This window comes from Phoca vitulina, unplaced genomic scaffold (assembly GCF_004348235.1).
Source record: "Phoca vitulina isolate PV1807 unplaced genomic scaffold, GSC_HSeal_1.0 scaffold5, whole genome shotgun sequence".
NCBI lineage: Eukaryota > Metazoa > Chordata > Mammalia > Carnivora > Phocidae > Phoca > Phoca vitulina.
In genome coordinates this window covers 12,017,166-12,035,947 of record NW_022589708.1, presented here as the reverse complement: position 1 = coordinate 12,035,947, position 18,782 = coordinate 12,017,166, and the positions used below count along the sequence as shown (strand labels likewise).

Below are 18,782 nucleotides of genomic sequence, written 5' to 3'. Positions count from 1 at the left end.
CCCTCAACTACATACCTGAAAACAAACTATGATAATATACTACCCTATTATTTAATGTGAGTTTAAAAGCCTAATATGATACTGTTATTAAATTTCACGTTACTTGTGGGGTTAGGTAAGGACATAATCAAGACTCAAATCCCTGCATATATGGGGTCTTTGCACCTAGGAGACACATTCTAGATGCCAAAAGAAATGACTCTCTTAAAAACCCTGTTTTCCTTAGTTAGCTTCAAAGTAAATCACATGTATATAGCTAAAAATCTTAATTGTAGGACGGCTTAGAACATTAACAGCTACATTACCCTAAAAACAAAAAGCGTTCCCTCCCACCTCTGTAGCCTGTTCCTCTGAGCCCTGACCCCCAATTCGCACTGCACCCTTATCATCAATATGAGTTTCCTCCATCCCTACCCAACAGCTTCATGAGAAAAACATTCTCTCCCCACGCCTGCCATGAACATGTGCATCAAGCTTCAAGTTTCCTGGGTCTCATGAAAGCACAGTAATAGATGTAGAAGTCTGCGGTATGTTTCTATTCCCCACAAAGCTGACTTCAGTCTCAGCACCTTCCCATAAACTTGATCTGCACTGATCACAACCTTCCTTCTTCCTTTCAGCATGCCGAAGAGCCAAGAGACTCCCAAAGGGGACACCAACCCAAAAGCTGCCTGGGTCTCATCTATGCTCCTCTTTCCCTCTAGATTATACCTTCCTTGAAGACAAAGTCTGTGTCTTTTTTTTTTTTTTAAGGTTTTATTTATTTATTTGTCAGAGAGAGAGAGAGAGCACAAGCAGGGGGAGCAGCAGGCAGAGGGAGAAGCAGGCTGCCCGCTCAGCAAGGAGTCTGACGGGGAACTCGATCCCAGTACCCTGGGATCATGACATGAGCTGAAGGCAGATGCTTAACCGACTGCGCCACCCAGGCGTCCCAAAGTCTGTGTTTTAATCAAAGGTTTATCCTTTAGTGTTTATTGAATAAATGAGCAACCGATAATAACTGGGGACCTACTGAACAGTGAAGCACAAGAGCTTAAAGAATGTGTAGTAACACTGCATTTTTGTCTGCTAATGTCATCATTACAAACTCAAAAATGGCTCAAGATCTGCTAAGATCCTAAGTAAAAGATAAACAAGAGGACAGTGAATCCTCAGGAGGCTCTAGGGCAAGATGCCCTAGCCTGATAATGTGGAAGATCAGAGGGAAGCCTGGCGCAGAAAAGACTGGGCTCCATCAGGCCCCTGCCCCTTCCTTCCCAAAGGTCACTGCTGATGGAAATGAGCTCCAGGGCTGCACCAGGCCAAGCTCCAAACCTAAGGATTTGGTCAGAAACAAGCAGCTTAAATCCACGCTGGGCTGGTTAGTGCCTCCCCTACTGTACAGGTGACACCACGCAGGCCCTAGGCCAGGACACCAAAGAGTGTCACAGGCAGAGAACCCAGTTCTCCAGACAAGAAGTATAATGTTCACTGGACTATGCTGGGAAGTTATGGAGTAGGGCTGGTTTGAAGCTTCTTTCCGAGTGTCCATCCAAGACACCAAGACTCCATATTGTAAACGACAGAAGCTGAGCTTCTTTTTGACAATTTCTAACAACTGAAGCCATGGAAAAAGACATCTGTAATTCTCTCAAATTCCAGGAGCTATTCTGAAATTCCCTTCCTCAGATGGAGCTCCCCATAATGTCCACCAAAGGAGCCTATCCTCACCCCCCAACCTGTGGGATATCCAGAGCCCATAATCTTCATTCTTCCTCTCCGGCTTGGAAACTCCAGACCATGATATGTGATTTATAAAATGTGACTGTCCTTAGTTCAAGAAACCATCCATCATCTGCTACTGGTCATCCCGCTTCTCTCACACCACCTCTTAGACGTTATGGAAATCTCAATACCAATGTGTTTACTAAAGTCTGCCTGATATATTAACTAACACTGTGTCAGCAATCTTTGCCCCTCTCAATTTTAAGTGGTTTTAAGTTTTATGTTCCTTTAAAAACTTGATACATTGGGGCGCCTGGGTGGCTCAGACGGTTAAGCGTCTGCCTTCGGCTCGGGTCATGATCCCAGAGTCCTGGGATGGAGTCCCACATCGGGCTCCCTGCTCAGCAGGGAGCCTGCTTCTCCCTCTCCCTCTGCCTGCTGCTCCCCCTGCTTGTACTCTCTCTCTCTCTCTAATAAAAAATTTAAAAATCTTTAAAAAAAAAAATAAAATAAAAACTTGATACCTTAATTGGTTTTTCACAAAATCACCTCCAAAGAAGACAGTAAAGCACACACATTCTTCAGTTTCAAAAAAAAAAAAAAAAATCATATAACAGCAGTTATAACTGATCTTCTAGGAAAAAAAATAATATTCTCTCAGAAGTTTTTCTTAAAAGAATAAAGAAAATTAATATGGCTAAATGAACATATTAAAAGCCTGGGAAGAAAAAAAGTTAACCTAAAAGATTAAATACCCTGCAAATTCTATCTAGTATAATAGTTTATAAATGAGTCTAATATACTATAAATATTATGGCACCTCTACTATCACCATAGGAACTCTGCTTTCTACTTAAGAAAACAGCAATATATTAGGATGACAGATTAAATAAATTCACTGAACAATTTCAGAAATGTACCTTTTTCTGTAATAATACAATTTGAACCAAAATGCCATTTATAGCTTAATATTTATTTTAGCTAAGGCAATGCAGCCTGAAAGGCAAAATGACCTAGATTAACAGAGCTTATTCTACAGTAAAGAATTTTAGGTTAATAGGCCCGGGAAAGGTTTTTCTCAAGCCACATAATTATTTTAACCAAAGTATACATAAAACCATGATTTTTCCATCCCTTAAATAACATTATTTTACTAAATTAATTCTTAATTCCTCAATAAGTTTCTATTGAGATCTTTTTTAGATTAATCTTATAATTCTTACTTTTTAATTCCTTCTCTCTTTCCTCCTAACTCCTTAAACAGAAATGTAGAATTCCATTCTTGGCTTGTAGAAAAACGAATGTCAATTTTACCTACCAACTGGCCTGACTAATGAAATATAGAAGCAGGAGATCCATGGTGCAAATGGATGTATCATATTCTGATATTATCTGATTACCATGGTCTGTGAAGATACTCAATGAAATGCAAGTGTAAACAGAATAAACTCAATTATTTCCTGTGGTCAGTGGAAAGTACATTGGGCCAGGAGTCAGTAAACTCAATTTTATTCTTGTCTATAATACTAACTAGTTGAATGACCACAGACAAATCGATTAACCACGGTAGATCTTAATCTTCTTCATCTATAAAATTAGGAAGCTGTACCAGATAACCCTTAGGTTAACTTTCACCTCCAAAACAGTATGATTTCATTTCCACGTCACACATTTCTATCAACCCAGAGAATTTATGGGACTTTCCATGAAGGTGTTTAATGATTCAAGTTAACAATTTAAAAGTTTTCCAAGAAACTCTGGGCGCCTGGCTAGCTCAGTCAGTGGAACATGCAACTCTTGATCTTGGGGTCATGAGTTCAAGTTCCACATTGGGCATAGAGATTACTTAAAAAATAATTTTAGTTTTTTAAAAAAAGTTTCCAAGAAACTCAAATTTTAAAATTACATCATTTAGACAATCCCTGCCATCTTTTCAGGAAAAACTAAGTATTAGCCAGATGACCTTGAGTGAGTCATTTGATTTCCCGGTCTTCAGTTTCCTCAACCAAAAAAAAAACAGAAATAAAAATATATCCCTGTCTGACTGGATTTTCCAAAGGCTCAAGCAAAGCAGTTTTTTCAAAGAATTTTATAAAACTGTCAAATGCAAGTTTCACTATTTCACACAGGCCTCCTTCTATGAGCATTTAATGCAGGGATCCTACACTGATCAACAATATTTTTGCTACCAAGATGCACATGTATGCCTCACCAGGAGCACATTTTACATCAAGATGCACACTTGCAGAAGCACTAAGATACACACGTATATTTTTCAGTGTCCTAATTTGAATGTCTTCTATGCAACACCAAAATTTTCCTCCTATATTCACTATTTTCTTTTTCTTGATAGATTATTACTATTCACTTATGAAAGTACAACAATTAGGAAATAGAATATATAAAGAACAAATCATAGGCCTACCTCTTCATGTATTTCCTTCCAACATTTTTCTTACACACAGGCTATTTCTTATACAGTTGTGATCATACGCATTTCCGTATTTTACTTATTTTTCACCCAACTGTAATTTTTCCATGTTACAAATTCTCCCTAAGTGGCACTTTTTTAAGGGTTATATGATATTCTTTCAGGTTGCCCTCATAAATAACAAAAGCTTGTACTTACTGGGTATTTACTATGTGCCAAGCCATATTCTAAGTGCTTTATATGCATGTGCTCACTTAATCATCACAGAGATCTACAAGATAAGTGCTATTATAATGTCCATTCTCAGGGTGAAAACTTCTCAGCAGAGCTCCAGACTAAGAATGTCCCGGAACCCAAGTTCTTATCCATAATATCCCATTGCCATCCCTAGAAAGAATAATACCCCTATCACCAGAAACTTGGTTATACCACCATCTTTTCTTATGTTCTAGAATTCAGGAACTAAAGATCTGATATTTAACATATTCCTGAAACAAAAGAGAATGATTTATTATAGCATCTATAAGATCATAAAACCTTTTCATGAACAAAATACCGCTTATACTTTTTTCAAAGTGAATCATTCTGTATATACTGTTTATAATCTTTTAACTTAGCACAGTAAATATCTTTCCATAGAACATTACTATATCCACACAACAGAACATGTACTTTCTGTTAAGACAAAATGTATGAAGGGGCGGCTGGGTCGCGCAGTCGGTTAAGTGTCTCACTCTTGGTTTCAGCTCAGGTCATGATCTCAGGGTCCTGGGATCAAGCCCCGAATAGGGCTCCATGCTCAGCAGGGAGTCTGCCTGAGATTCTCTCCCTCTGCCCCTCCCCCCACTTTCTTTCTCTCTCTCAAATAAATAAATCTTAAAAAAAAAAAATGTATGGGGCGCCTGGGTGGCTCAGTTGGTTAAGCGACTGCCTTCGGCTCAGGTCATGATCTCAGGGTCCTGGGATCGAGCCCCGCGTCGGGCTCCCTGCTTGGTGGGAAGCCTGCTTCTCCCTTTCCCACTCCCCCTGCTTGTGTTCCCTCTCTCGCTGTCTCTCTCTCTGTCAAATAAATAAATAAAATCTTTAAAAAAAAAAATGTATGAAAATACATAAAAGAACATAAAAGTTTCAGAATAAACTTAAGAATAAAGAGGTCAGTGGAGACCCTAGGCAGTTCATAGATATCTGCTTCTAGATTTACTTTCAGAGAATCTAGTTAACATTCAATAAATGTTAATCTATAATAAATAAATGGAATAAATAAATGGGCATGTTTCCAACACAAGCACGGACCCAGCCAGCCTCCTGAAGTAGACACACCCAAGCACTATCTTAATTGTATTTATCCCTGCCAAATTCAAAGAAAGGGAGCCAGGAGATTCAAACACACCATTTGGCATTACAGAGTTCCGATCAGATAGTAGGTCTCCTTGCTATCTATTCACTGATCAGGACTCCTGGAGTCCTAGAGAAGAAGTGACAGAGATAAACAACTTCACCACCCACGTACTTCTTGATGGTTTGCAAAACTCACAATTCAATTGAATGGAATGCACTTCCAGTGGTTTCTACTGTTTGTATTTCTGTTTTATTTCATTTCGTTTTCAGAGGAGTTAGTTACTAAATACCTAACACAAGAATTAGACTAGTGTGTCATTTTACACACTGAAGCTCTAAAGAGTTGGTGAAAACAAATGGTCCTAAAAAAGGAGATGAATATTACTTGAGCCAAAATGTGTGGCTGCTTTCAAAAACTATGCAAAGATCATACAGATTTACTGACAACCTGACCAGCTTTTGCTAAACTAAAACAAACACAGGGCCAGCCCCAAGGTGATACATTCTTCCCTGCACGAATATCACCAAATTATCAGGTGGCAATGAGAAATTAATGACATAATGGAATTGAGGGTTAGGAAAACTAATTGGGCAGAGGGAGCTGGGCTAGAATGAAATAAATAGAAACGGGTACAGGGGAGAGAAATTCAGGGCAATGGGGAATCAAAAAAGGATGAAAAACTGAAACCGTAAGATGTAGTCTTCAGGAGTCATTCATTCACCCATAAAATATTCATCAAACCACTGCTATATGCCAAGCACTGGAGAAACGGTGGTGAACAAACGGTTCAGCAAGGGAAACAGACACTAAATAAATGTACACACAAATAAAGGTATAAATTGTGCTAAGCGAAACAGAGGAAAAGAACAGGCAGGGCCTGTTTCAGTTTGGGTGTATAGGCAAGGCCTCTGTGAGGCAAGGGCATGTAAGTACAGTTCCAAAGACCTAAGGGAGTGGCCTGGCAGATGAGGAAGGAGGCAAGAGGTGATGATTATCCCAGGCAGAGGTAAGAGCTTCTGCCAACGTCCTGGGGTACGAGAGAGCCTGGCATCCAGAGAACGTTAAAGCCTAGCCAGTGAGCAACAGCAGAGTGGAGCATGACAAGGAGAGCACCTTACAGTCCAAGGGAAGAAGTTCCTATTCCAAGGGCAGTGGAAACAATGGTAGGTTAAGTTTTCAGAATAAAAGCCTTAAGGATAGGGTAAGAAAGGCAGCAAAGAGACCAGACAGGAGGGACTGTGGCAGGAACCAACATAAGGGCAGGAGACAGAGGGAAGGGGATGACAGGTTTGTAGTCATGAGTGCAGCTCATGGCTCACCAAAGATTTTAGCTCTCCTTCCAGGCATAGAGGTAAGCCTGTACTTCTCTGCCCTTGGAGCTAGGTGTGGCCTTTAGTCAACGGAATGGAAGCAAACGTGACTGGGTAGAACCATAAGTCCCCACACTCTTGCCCCCCACAAAGACACACCACAATCAAGATGGTGGCTGTCCCATCAACCCAGGTCCCAGGATATGGGTAACATGACCCCAGCCATCCTCCACAGAGAGGCAGCGTTGGGAGGACATAAACCTTTCTGAGCCACGGAGGTTTTGGGAGTCATCAGCCCACAATGACTGAAGCAGAAATAGAACATAATGGATGCAGTGATGACGGAATGAGGAAAGCAAAAGGAGACCAGAAGAGACGAAGGAGGAATGAGAGATTTCAAAGTTGGTGGCCATGACAATGATGCCTATTGCTAAAGAAAGGAACACAAAAAGGATGGCTAGTTTGGGATGAAAAGTGGCAATTTATGTTTCATAGATGATGAATATTAAGGGACTGGCAGGACAGCCAAGTGCACATGGTGAGGCAGGTTAGTGGACAGGCAGGTCTAGGCTGGGGAAACTGAGGTAAATATTCAGAAATCACAGTGAAGGTGTAGCACTCCCTTCAGAGTGAAGGGAAGAGATTAAATTCCACAAGCCAGTGGTGGAGAAAGGACCCTTCAGGAATGCCCCTGGGTGGTGAGGTAGCAAGGGGACAGAGTGAAGAATGGAGCATGGAGGAGGAGCAGAGAAAGGGAAGGCAGGGGGGCTGACCGGCATGAAATGCTACACACCAACAAGCTGAAGGGGTGAGGACTGAGAGGCCACCCACACCACAGCCAGAAGTCAGGCTGCAGGGGCACAATCCAAGGTCACACAGTGGTTACTAGCAAAGAGGTACCAGAACCCAAACAGCAAGGCCCAGGCTTCTGAACTTAACCACAAGCCCCCTGCCTTCCAGCAATGCAATGGAAGAATTTTCTCATCATTACTCTTCTAAAACAAAACATAATGGCATCATAAATACTCCACATTCCACAATTTATTTAGACTACTGTCAAGACCTTTAGATAGTTTGCAGTTGGTCAGTATTTTACATTTTCTGCCCTGAATGGTCAGCAATTTGACTTCAGACACTGAACCAACGCACATTTCAGGTTAATCCTCAGGAGAAATTCCCACAGTTACAAGCACTGGACCAAAAAATGGGAGCGTGTTAAAGTTTTTGATATGTAGCCCAACTGCAAAAGGATTATACCATTCATCATGTCATAAAATCCAGGAGACACAATTCTCATTAAATGCCATGCAAATGGAGTCCCTGGAGTTGTGACATGGGTAGTCCTGCAAACAGGAGTGCAAATAGGTTCACCCATCCTTGCAAATACCTTTTCTATCTTTGCAAATTTGCAAATTTATCAGGCAAAAATGGCATCTTGTTTTAATTAGTGTTTCTTAGTTATTAGCAAGGTTGAACATTTTGGTCTACTCTTTTTGGCTAATTATACTCCTTTCTTTGAGAAATTGCCTATTGTCCTTTCCCATTTTTCCACTGGAGTGTTTTTCTTTTTGGAATTGATTAGTAAGAACTCTCAACAGATTTTTAAAAACTTAATACTGTGACTGAGATGAATATAGATTAATAGAGTGCTTAGTGTTTCTAAGTTTACTGACTTTTAAATTTATGGTACTACTTGTTAAACACAGAACAGAGGTTTGAGTGTTTACATAGGACGGCAATCAGCAGAATGGTGAGGAACGCGTGGTCTGAAGCCACAATGCCCAGGTTCAAGACCCAGACCCTCCACTTACAGCTGTGTCATCTTGTGGTGACTTATTGTCCCATGTATGAAGCCCAACACATGTCCTAGGACACAGTAAGTGCTCAATAAATCCTGGATCCAGATATACTTAGTCAAGATAACCAATCTTTTCCTTTATTAACATAATCAGGACCTTACATTTGCTAAAAACTATTAAGTGATTTAAATACATTCTTCTATTTAATCTTTATTTTAAAAACTCTCTAAGATAATAATATCTAATAATCCCAACTCTCAGATGAGCAAACTGAGGCTTCAGTGAAGTAACCTACTCCAAGGCCTCAGCTCACCAGTGGCAAAGTCACAGCTCCCTTCCTAAGCCCCGATCAAACTGGTTTTTCCCTTTAATACTTTAAAAATCCCTTTCCACCCTTAAATGATTATTCACTCCCACTCTTTTTATTTATTTCACATGCAGCTCTTATATTTAGTTATAATTTATTTTAGTATAAAAGGTGGGATCCAACACTGGTTTTCTGCAGCAGCATTTACTGAATGGTGTGCACCCCCCATGTTGGACTACTCCTCCCATGATAGCCTAAATGTTTACACACTGAGGCCTATTTTGGGGTTTTCTTTTCATGCCACAGACCTTTCTCCCTGTCGCTGGGCCTGCATGACACAAACGCATCATATTATTTACCCCCAAGATTACCCTCAGGAGAAGATGTCTCTAAGAAGCATATATTCATAGACTGCTATGAACCTCTTTCCTAAAATAGGTTTCAAAGAGACAAGGAAGGGGTGCCTGGGTGGCTCAGTCAGTTAAGTATCTGACTCTTGAATTTGGCTCAGGTCATGATCTCGGGGTTGTGAGATCAAGCCCCGAGTCGGGCTTCTCACTAGGCGTAGAGCCTGCTGAAGAGTCTCTCCCTCTCTTTCTCTCTCCCTCTCAAAAAAAAAAAGACAAGAAAAAAATTATTTTGTGATGTACTCTCAGCCACTCATTGAAATTGTTCCCAAAATTAACAAATGTACCTCTCAAAACTTCTTTCCCTTCCTCCTAAAACTTATCCGTCTTTGCCCAAGCTGTTCTGCTCCTTCTTGGCTTACCGGGGCATTCTAAGCATTAGTTCAATCTCTCATTCTTTTCCGGAAAAAAAAAAAAAAAAGTCCCCCTCATCTCTGCATCTTCCAGATCCAATTCAGTTCTTCGTAACACTTTCCCAAGTACACCAGTTCTCTGTCATTTCATCTTTCTCTATGCGTGGAGCCAGCCATTTGACCCTTTAAATGTTCTCCTTTGTATTGTGACCCACCTTTTTGAAAACTACTCACCTGTCCACCTGTTTAGATCATAAACCCTCAAGGCAAAGGCTTGCTCATCCTCAGCACCCAGCAAAGAGTCCTAGCACAGAGAAGGCCCTCAATCCATGTGGATAAAGATTTCACAATTCCCTCCCTCCCTTTTCAAATTCAAGGCATTACTAATGCCCTCCTGTCTCCTAATATTCAAATGGACTAGAAACCAAAGAAATAGAACCTGTTATTGATTATCTACTTGGAGATGGGCCTCCACCCTACTTCCTGTGTTGTGGGACATTTCTGTTTGTTGGGCCTCCACCAGAGGGTGGAGAAAGACAGTGAGGTGATGCTCAGGCCAGCTCAGTTGTCGATTTACTAACATACCTGATTTAAAATTACAGCCAAAATGAGGTTTTACCTTACCCGAGGATTTCAAAGAACACCACCACTCAGGTCTCACATTACCTCAGATAATACTGGAACCTTGAATTGACTGACCTAGGAGGGTGAGAAGGCCCCAAGCATGTACTCCAGGAGAATATCATCCCATACCTTCTGTTCATTCCCCTCCAGTAACACAAAGGGAAACTGAGTAACCCAACTTGGTTTCATTTCATTTCATACTGCTGGATCTCCAAGGAACATGGAAGGAGACTTTGAAGCTGAACATACTAAGAGAAGATCAGTAAGGAAGTTGGAAGCTAGGTGACTTAGGCATCAGTACCCAAGTGCATACAGCTGGCAAACCCATGCAAAGGCCTGTGTCATAATATTTACACAAATCTTTTAGAGAAATGATATTTTTAGGCCTTGGGTGGCATACTCTGTTAGATCTAGGCCATTATGATGCTATCTTTAATAAATCTGAAAGACCCAAGGTAAAATGCTTTGGGAGCTCCAAAAGCAATCACAACTCTACCCTGCTCAGGGAAGTTTTTCTTCTGAGCTTGCATATATTTTGAACGTGCTGCCCTCCTGACTATTCTAAATCATGGAAAGCTAATTCTGGAAATGTGGGGATTCTTCTTTCATTACCCCAAATCATAAATATCCTGTCCTACAGTCAAGAATATTAGTAGCAGTATCTTTACTACTCATAAAAGCATCTTAGAATTCAAGCATGCTGATAAGGAAAGGGACTCTGGGAACAATCTAGTAGAGCCCCTCATTTAATATAATAGAGCTCTGGGGTGCCAGGGTGGCTCAGCTGGTTCAGCATCTGACTCTTGATTTCGACTCAGGTCATGATCTCAGGATCGTGAGATCAAGTCCCGTGTTAGGCTCCTCCGCGTTCAGTGGGGAGTCTGCTTCTCTCTCTCTCTTCTTTCCCTCTGCCCCGCCCCCTATTTGCACACTCTCTAAAATAAATAAATAAATCTTAATATATACACACACACACACACACACACATATAATAGAACTTTGAAGTTCAGAGAAGTTAAGCGACAGCCCAGCATGACTTGAGTAGCTGGTAGAATATATGCCAGGCTGTCAAAGAGCTTTATCTATATTACTCATTTAATCCTCCCAACCAACCCTAAAAAAATAAGTACAGAATTATCTCCATTCCCACAGATGAGGAAACTGAGGCACAGCAAGGCTAAGTTATGTGCCTAAGACTGCCCAGTGGATAAGGGGCAGAGCTTGACTTATAATCCATGTGCTCTGACTCCAGAGCCCATAGTCTAACCTACTAAATCTCTAGGATTAAAACCCAGGACTCCTGACCTCAGAGAGGGTCTTCTCTATTACAAATAATTCTAAGCCTCACCAAAGTGTGAACCACATTCAAAAGGTTCTGCAAACCTTGTTTAATTTCTGATTAGAACAAACTACCTATCAAAGATGTTTTTTAAGCAATCTGGGAAACCTAAAGAGTATATCAACAGATTATTTGTTAATTTTATCATAATGGCATTATACTTCTGTACAAAATATCCCTATTTTTAACAACACACACTAGGTATATGGAGTGAAAGGACAAGAGGCCTGGAATTCACAATCCCTCTCTCTCTCACACACACACACACACACACACACACACACACACACTGGACACTTAAAACAAAGTTGGGTAAAATCTTGATAATTACTGAATCTATGTGATGGATTACGAGGGCTCATTATACTATTCTCTCCACTTTTTTGTATGTTTATTTTCAAGCTCTTCAAATTAATACAAAATCATTTTTAAAGGCCCACAAACCTGAGCCTATGAAAAATGAAGCTATCAAACAATGAAAAATTTATGAGCATGTCTCACTTTTAAAGTTTGTTAAGTGGCAGCCTTTATCACCCACTGAACTATCTAATTTTGTTGTTTCTGATCTCACTACCAGCCACTCACCAATGTTAGAAGCATGGCAAGAGCCAGTTAAATCCATACCCTATTCATTTTTAATTTTAGTCCATCTGCAAAATGGCTTAATTGGTCAGGTAGTTAAGAGTATTTATTGAGTGTTTACTATGCTGTAGGCATTGTATTAGCGCTGACCCAAGTCATCAAAGAGCAGAGCAATACTTCCATCCAAACATGGATCAGTAGACCAAAGGGATTCCAAACCCTGGCTTGGTTGCTGTTCAGCCTCCTGCAAGGACCAGGGGGACCCCCCTATATCCTCCTAGAATAAAGCCAAACCAGAACTTAGGTGGCAGGTGCACCTGCTGTGGCTTCCTGACGGACACTAGGGAGCAGCAAGAAGAAGCAGGTGGTGGCAGAGCACCTGGCAGGAGGTGAAGGGAGTGAGGCTTATGGGTAATTTTTAGTATATGTATCCTATCTCAAATTCCTCCTTCTGCAACGCAGAACCATTGCAACACACTTCCCACTCAGCCAGGGAGCCCCTCAAACGCCCCAGTGATGACACCTGCTTTCCTACAATTTTTTTGTTTGTTTCATCAGACAGTGACCACTGATAGACAGCACTAAGAGTTGAGACACCAGCCAGGCATCTGACTGTTCATGGGAGGGCGTCTAAGAAAAACAGATGTACTATTAGTGTCATGAGGTAACACGGAAGTGTGTCATACATGGGAATGGACACTACCAGGTCACTATCAGTAGGCCACCCTCCAATAGGAAGGGCAGGTACTCAAGGAATGTTGCCCATTACAGCTGTTGCACTGTTGGGCCTATTTTGGAACTTCTGTGCTCAACCTAATGGTTATTAAACCAGTACCTCCTCTTCAGTTCAGGTCTGCCAGAACTTTGGAAATCATGGCATAGTCATGTTTTACTTACTCTTCTTTTGCCTCAAATCCCTGATGAGGACAGTAGCCCCCAGATAAAAGAACTAAATTTCAGATGAGAACAGAAAAAATGCCAAAGATGTTGCAGGCTTTATCCTTAACATACGCACAATGGCAAAAGTCAAGAAGATGCAGGGAGTCCTCCCTTAGACTAAAGGAAGAGAAGTCAGTTTCGGTTTTGGAGGAGAAGCCAGGTTCTGGTCTATTCCCGACTCTGCTCTACTCTTACCATCAACTGATAAGTTCAATAGAAAAGAAAAAATAAAATCCCTGTTTATTACTGGCAGACTGACTGGAGTTTGAGGAATCTGGGGTGAGTTGGCAGAGCTGTCAACTGTGAGAAAAATCAAACTAAGCAAGCTGGATATGGAAATTAGCAAAGCTTCATCTCCAATCTCCACAAACATCATTCATGTCATCCTGTGTCTGCTCAGGAAGGGCATCTACCTGCCACCAGAAAGATGCGCCGGCTCCTGTGTTAAGGGCCCCCGCACTCAACGGGACAATACCCCACACACAGCACCACAAAGCACACAGAATCACTTCCAAGGCCCATCTTCTTGCACCGTTCCAACAAACACCACAAATCACCCGCCCACAAACAAGCCCCTTTCCAGAAAACAAATGCCAACAACAATGCAAGGAGGAGCAAAAGTTTCCAGCTGCCTGGGAGAACATGCTGCCGTCAAAAGTCGCTCCTCTCCCGCACCTTCCAAGTGATCTGGACTTACTGTGTTTCCAAATATAGCAGGACGAGCCCTGGCTATGGAAAAGTCGATTTAAAACTTCATCTTCCTACACCCAGGGGCCGATTCTTAAAGATGTTCTGCTACGACCAGATTAATCTTGGGACTGCTTGCTTCACTTGCTTCAAATCCCCAAACTTCGTAGTAATTTGCACAAATGCTGAAATTACCAAGGGTTGCTATCACGCCCCCTAACCCTGCGTAAGAGGAGGCCAAACCTCAGGAAGCCAGTTTAAGGGGAGGGGGCGGGACCGCTTCCCTTCTGGAGCTCAGCCCACCCAAAGGGTGCGCAGGGCCACCTCTTACCCTGGGTTACCGACTGGAAAAAGAAGCCCCCACCTCCACTCCGGTGCAGCTCTCCAGGCCACAGGTGCCAAGACCCTCCAGAATACCGGAAGGGCAGGGGACTGCGGGAGGAATGGGGGCAAAGGAGTGTAAAGCCCCAATTGGCAGGGGAAGGTAAACTTGGGGGGTGGGGGGAGGGTAGTTGAGGGAGATGACGATCTCACTTCCAGGAAATTTCCCAGGAGGGAAGGGGCAACAGTGGGGAGAGGACCCCCAGACTCGGGGTGGGGATATGGAAGTTGCTGCCCTCCAGGATCGTCCCTTCTCTCCCGTCCCGCATCCACCACCTCTTAATCCTGCAGACCCAGCAGAGTCGTGCAGCCCGGCCTGGGCCCGATCGACTTAGAGGAGCGTAGAGGAGGAGGTGGCCGCCCGCCCGCCTGCCTCCCACCGTCCGTCGTCCCGCACTCACCAGAAGCACGGAGCCGCGCACCACCTCCGACACGCTCTGCCGCAGCTCGGCCGCCGTGCCCGGCTTACTCAGCGCCCGGGTGAACTTCCGAGTCTCCGCCGAGGCAGGGAGCAGCGGCGGCTGCGACATCCTCGCCGTCACTGCCGCCGCGGCGCCTGCTCCCGCGGTCCGGCCCCGCCGCGCCGCCGCCAGGTGCGCCCTGGGCGCCCGGCCTGGCCCGCCCGCAGCTCCCGGCGCCGCCGCCCGCCCGCTCCCCCTGCCGCCCGCCGCGCGTCCTAGCGGCGCAACTCGGGCCGCGCCCTCCGCACCGTGTCACGCCCCGAGGCGCCCCGCGAGGCGTCCGCGGTCCCCCGCACTCAGAGCAGCGCCCGGGCTCGCTAGGGGCGACCGTGAGTGTGGCGGCGGCGGCACCCCCATGCCACCAGCGTCCCTCGGCAGCCGCTCGCCGGGCCGCCTCCTCGGGGCGGGGTGTCCGGCGCGGCGCGGGGCGGGGCGGGGCGGGCGGAGGAGGGGCCGGCGCGGCGGGACGGGGGGCCCGGCAGGTCGGCCCGGCCGACGCTGCTAGGCGCCGGAGCGAGGTGGCAGGACGCGGGCTACCGGACAGGTGGGGGCGCCTCCGCTCCGACCCCACTGCTTCCCCGGGCCGCAAGTCCGAAGACCCGAGGTGAGGGCCGCGCCCGCCGCCGACAGGGCGCACAATCCGGGGCTGGAGTGGGACCAAGTCCCCGAAACCGGCGCCTGCACAGTGGGACCCCACGGTCAGCGGCAGGGAGCGGGCTCGGCGGCACCACGCCCCCCGTGCGCCCGGGGCCTCTGAGGTTTCAGGAAGGTGGACTTTATGCGGCACCGAGAGAGCACAGAGCCGCTGGGAAGAAGCGGCCGTGCGGAGCCGGATGGAGCGCCCTGCCTGGGACCCGGGCTGGAGCGCCACACGCACTCGCAGCGGCGCTTCTCGGCCTAAAACCCCCATTCCGCCCCCCAGGGGCGTAGCGCGAACGGTGGGGAGCCGAAGGGAACGTCCCCGGGTGAGGGGCGGCGCAGGCCGGGACAGTCGCTGCGAGTCACGCAGACCCCGGCCCGCAGCGGCGACCTGCTGCGTCACCTTGGGCGGGGTCGAAACTTCTGAGCCTCGCCTACCTCTTCTATAAACTGAGGAAAAACAATAACCTGCCCGAGGCTGAAGTGACACCACATGCCTTCCTGCCGCCCCTCCGCGGCCGGGCGGGACCGCAAGGCTCGGAGCCCGGGAAACCCAGAAGCGCGGGCCTGGCAGCCCAACGCAACCCAGGAGCTGGCGGCTGCTAGCGACAGCCACCGATCTGAGGAACTTCCTCACACAGCCTTTCCCACTTTCCCATCCCTAAGGGGTCCCACCACCCTGTCTCCTGTGCCCCTCTTTTCTGAGGAAACCCTGAGCAGCCTAACTCCGACAGGGCCGGGAAGAGGGCGTACCGTGAGGGGGGAGGGATTTGCGCTGAGCCCCGGGCGCATGCTCAGTCGTTTGGGTTTGAGCGGGTTCCCGGGGCGGGGAGCCCTTCTTAAAGGGGACTCCGATGATTGGTCGGTCTGCGCAGGCCACGCCCACTGCCTGCTGATGGACAGCTCCTTACCTGCCTGGTCGGATTCCGCCGCGCGAGGTGGTAGCTTGAAGCCGGCCTTCGGACTAGTCGCCGCCACCGCTCTAGCCCAAGTTCCCCGAGGCGTTGAAGCCTTCGTCCGCGGAAGGAAGGAGGCCGCTCATTGCGACCTGCCCCACCAGAAAGCCAAACACTGGCCTAGCTCGGAATCTTAAAGTGGTAGGGGAAACTACCAATCTCGTGCAGAAAGCAAAACACCACGGTTCAGGACTTAATGGGCAGGTCTGGCATATAATAAGACCGGAGGTTAGGCGTGCAGTTAGCGCTCAATAGAAGCTTGCTGGGTTGGATTGTTTTCCTAGTAGGTTGGAATGCAGGATGTGGCTCTTGAGTGAGCCTGGCAGGCTTGAAGATACGCAAAACAAGTCATGTATGATAAAAACAATTCACACTAACCCATTTCCTCCTCTGCGATTTAAGGGAATAGCCTAGACATGTCCCAGTCCTCACCTGTTCCAGGAGTAGAAATGGGTGACCCCCACACGGTGAGGCAGATGCAGGTCCCTATCTCCCTGCCCTTCAGGGGAACTTGGCGCTGTTTTGTATGACCATGCACATCCCACATTTACACCTCTGGGCCACCCTGGGGTACGTCACTGCCTTACCTAAACTGTTAGATCCTAGTCTGCGAATCCTAAATTAAGATTTCCCTTTGGGATTCGAGCTCCCGAAGTAGTCCCAGACAGCACAAACCTTTACCCCATTGTGTTACCTTGGCTCTCTAAACCATATCTACTTCCATAGAAGGCAAACAGATTATGTATTTTTTTAATTAAAAACAATAGCAAAAGCATACAGGTTGTGAGGTTTTCTTTTTTTCTTACCCTTTTTGTTTTGTTTTAAGAAACATAAATTAAAAAAAAAAAAAAAAAAGAGCACATATATCCGGAAAGTGAAGGGTTTCCCCAAACCTAATTTCACCCATGTCTCTACCAGTTCTAAATTCCATGCTTGCTTGCCAACTTATTAGTTCTAGAATGGGCAGATTTTCATTTAGGAAGCAGAGGATGATGTGTAAGGTGCTGACAGTAGTTCCTGACAATGTCTTTTTTTTTTTTTTTTTTTTTAGAGAGAGAGAGCACAAGCATGGGGGAGCAGCAGAGGGAGAAGGAGAAGCAGTCTCCCCACTGAGCAGAGACTGATATGGGTCTTGATCCCTGGGATCATGACCTGAGCTGAAGGCAGCTGCTTAACTGACTGATCCACCCAGGCGCCCCATTACTAACAATGTCTAATCTTAAAGTGCAAGTTCTTTTTTTTCTTTTAGGATTTTATTTTTAATTAATCTGTGTACCCAACATGGGGCTCGAACCTACAACCCTGAGATCAAGAGTCACATGCTTGGGGTGCCTGGGTGGCTCAGTCAGTTAAGTGTCTGCCTTCTGCTCAGGTCATGATCCCAGGGTCCTGGAATCAGCCTCCATGGGGCTCCCTGCTCAGCGGGGAGCCTGCTTCTCCCTCTTCGTCTCCCTCTGCCCCTTGTGACCTCTTGCTTGCTCACTTGTGAGCTCTCTCTCAAATGAATAAATAGAATCTGTAAAAAAAAAAAAAAAAAAGTCACGTGTTCTATTGACAGAGCCAGCCAGGTGCCCCTCAAGTTCTTATAGTCAAAGAAGGAGGCATGGAATATGTGAACTAAGCCCAGGAGTATGGATTTTCCCAGCAACCCAAAGCTGAGCTTTTTTTTTTCCTGGTGAAGTGTGTTGTTAATAAATGGGACATTTCTCATGTTTAAGTTTGAGCAGAAAGTTGTTCCTTACTGTTATGGGTTGAATTGTGTCTCCTAAAAAGACATATGGGGATCCTAACCCTGATACCCTTGAATATGATCTTAATTTGCAAATAGGATCTGTGCAGATGTCATCAAGTTAAAATGAGGTCATACTGGGGGCACCTGGCTGGCTCAGTCAGTGGACCATATGATTCCTGATCTCAGGGTTGTGAGTTTGAGCCCCACGCTAGGTGTAGAGATCGCTAAAAAAAAAAAAAAAAAAATTAATAAATAAATAAAATGAGGTCATACTGGACCAAAGTGACTGATGTTCTTCTGAGGAGAGACACAGACACATAAGGAGAAAGCTCTGTGACAACAGAGGCAGAGATTGGAATGATGCATCGACAAGCCAAGGAATACCAAGGATTATTGGCAACCACCAGAAGCTGGGTGGGACAAAGAAGGATTCTTCCTTTGAGCCTTTGGACAGAGCATGGCCCTGCTGACACCTTGATTTTAGATTCCTAGCCTCCAGATCTGTGAGAGAATACATTTTGTTGGTCTAAGCTACCCACTTTGTGGTACTTTATTACAGCCGTCCTTGGATATAAATACACTTACCAAAGGCTATTTTTTTAAATCCCCACCAGAGCGGACCTAGAATTGTCTAAGTTTTTACTACTGCATCAGCTCTCATGAGAGAGGAGTCACACCTTTATAGAAGGATGAGCATCACCTCCAGGCAAGGCTACTGCATGGAATGGAGATGCATGGTATTTAAGGTGTGGTGGAAGAGACATCCATCTATTTTAGCTTGAGGGAGTAACC

At 45.2% G+C, this 18,782-nt stretch overlaps 1 protein-coding gene across 5 annotated transcripts in view; it reads right to left on the bottom strand.

Moving 5' to 3' along the window:
- Window positions 1-14,750, bottom strand: part of DOCK9 (dedicator of cytokinesis 9) — a 283,110-nt gene extending 268,360 nt beyond the window's left edge. For 4 of the 5 annotated variants that reach the window (XM_032402708.1, XM_032402715.1, XM_032402713.1 and 1 more), the window contains exon 1: window positions 14,604-14,750. In XM_032402708.1, the coding sequence (XP_032258599.1) occupies window positions 14,604-14,732 (129 nt within the window). In that variant the 5' untranslated portion in view covers window positions 14,733-14,750. The remainder of the gene's footprint in view (window positions 1-14,603) is intronic. The other variant, XM_032402717.1, reaches the window with a different exon arrangement.
- Window positions 14,751-18,782: the final 4,032 nt, after the last annotated feature.